This window comes from Micromys minutus (assembly GCF_963924665.1).
Source record: "Micromys minutus genome assembly, chromosome: 9".
Classification (NCBI taxonomy): domain Eukaryota; kingdom Metazoa; phylum Chordata; class Mammalia; order Rodentia; family Muridae; genus Micromys; species Micromys minutus.
Genome location: NC_137978.1, coordinates 16,766,485 through 16,768,228, shown reverse-complemented (window position 1 = coordinate 16,768,228; position 1,744 = coordinate 16,766,485). Strand labels below are relative to the sequence as shown.

The 1,744-nt window shown below is 43.9% G+C and overlaps 1 protein-coding gene across 1 annotated transcript; it reads right to left on the bottom strand.

Annotated features, from left to right (window-relative positions):
* Window positions 1-354: 354 nt before the first annotated feature.
* Window positions 355-909, bottom strand: IFNB1 (interferon beta 1; the record flags this gene model as incomplete). Its single annotated transcript, XM_080922124.1, has 1 exon — window positions 355-909. One exon carries the CDS (start codon window positions 907-909, stop codon window positions 355-357), a length of 555 nt encoding a protein of 184 aa, XP_080778250.1.
* Window positions 910-1,744: the final 835 nt, after the last annotated feature.

Here is a 1,744-nt window from a genome sequence, read left to right as displayed (position 1 = left end):
TTGATTTTTAAGTTTCCCAAAGGCAGGAGCCAGAAACGATACTACTTTTAAAGGAATACTTTACAAAGAATTCTTTATAAAAAATGTCCAGCAATGATTAACATAGATGCCTATAGAATCAGTAGGAATATAATTGCCATGCTGACTCTTGTATGATAAATATTTTTATTTTTTTGAGATTAAAGGTTTAAATAAGAGTAGAAAATAATTTAAAGTATAAATTAATAAAAGTTCAATGTTTCCCTTTGACCTTTCAAATGCAGCAGAGCCACTATCAGTCACAGAGTCAGTCTCTGATGCTTAAAGAATGCCTGCAATGATCATTTGCTCTCAGAGGCATCGGCTGACAGGTCTTCAACTCTGGAAGCTTCCAATAAGTTCTAGAATAATGCGAAAGTTCCTGAAGATTTCTGCACGGATCACCATCCAGGCATAACTATTGTACTTCTTGACTTTAAGGTACCTTTGCACTCTCCAGTAGTAGCTCTTCAAGCGTCGAGTAGTCGTGGATGTCTCCCAAGTCAATCTTTCCTCTTGCTTTTCCTCTAGCATTGTCTTCAGAAACTCTGTCTGATTGTGGAGTTCGTCCAAGAGTCTTTCAACAACAGTCTCATTCCACCCAGTGCTGGAGAAATTGTTTCTGAAGATGAGAAAGACGTTCTGCAGCATCACTTGGATGGCAAAGGCAGTGTAACTCTTCTCCATCTGTGATGGGTGCATCACCTCCACGGGGATCTCAAAGTCCATCCTGTAGGTGAGGTTGATCTTCCCATTCAGCAGCCTCAGGAGCTCCTCACATGTCCCAGTGCTGGCTCGTTGTCGTGACTGGAGCTGCTTGTAGTCGATAGAGAGGGCTGTGATGGAGAAGCAGAGCAGGAACCCAGCATGGAGGATCCATCTGTTGGTCATGATGGAAGCTGGGCTGGTGTGGGCTGCTACCTGCAAGATGAGGCAAAGGCTGCCAAAGGCTGCAGTGAGAATGATCTCCCTTCATGGTCTGTGCTATTTATAAGGGATGGTCCTTTCTGCCTCAGAGGAATTTCCCACTTTCAGTTCTCCCTTTCAGTTTTCCTCTGTCATTTTTTTTCTTACTCTAACATCCAATTCTCACTTTATTTAAGCTCCTGGCTATTTTATATACTATGTACTGGGTTAAAATATACACAAAAAACTGTAAGGATTTATCAAACTTTATACAGTTTCACTAATTACTGGAGCAAAGGAAGAGTCAGCCTTGAAGATAACTCTCTCAGACAGCCAAAGTGTCAACTGAAAAGCCAGGCAGAGTGTCTGTTCATTCAGGATGGCACAGCTTCTGCCCTTTGAAATAGTTGGCTGGTGGGAGAGGGTCTCTGTGAGCTCCTAGGGAGCTTACAGTGGCGTGCTATAGGAGAAATAGCACATCAATGGGCCATGGGTCCCCTTTAGAAGAGGACCCCATATCCTGGAGAAACTGCTTGAAGTGAGATCCAGTTTGAGCAGTGTAGGAAAGAGAGAGAGAGAGAGAGAGAGAGAGAGAGAGAGAGAGAGAGAGAGAGAGAGAGAGAGAGAGAGAGAGAGAGAGAGAGGAGAGCAGGCTATGGGCAACTGGGAGAGAACTGGCCAAGTTTCCCAGCACTTCACCAAAGCATCAGAAGAGGGAGCTCTGAGAAGAAGTGAGAAAAACCATAAACCATTTTAGGTCACTTCTAAAGGAGCAAGGACAACAAGGGGCCGAGAGGAGAGTAAGCCCTGACAGGACCAA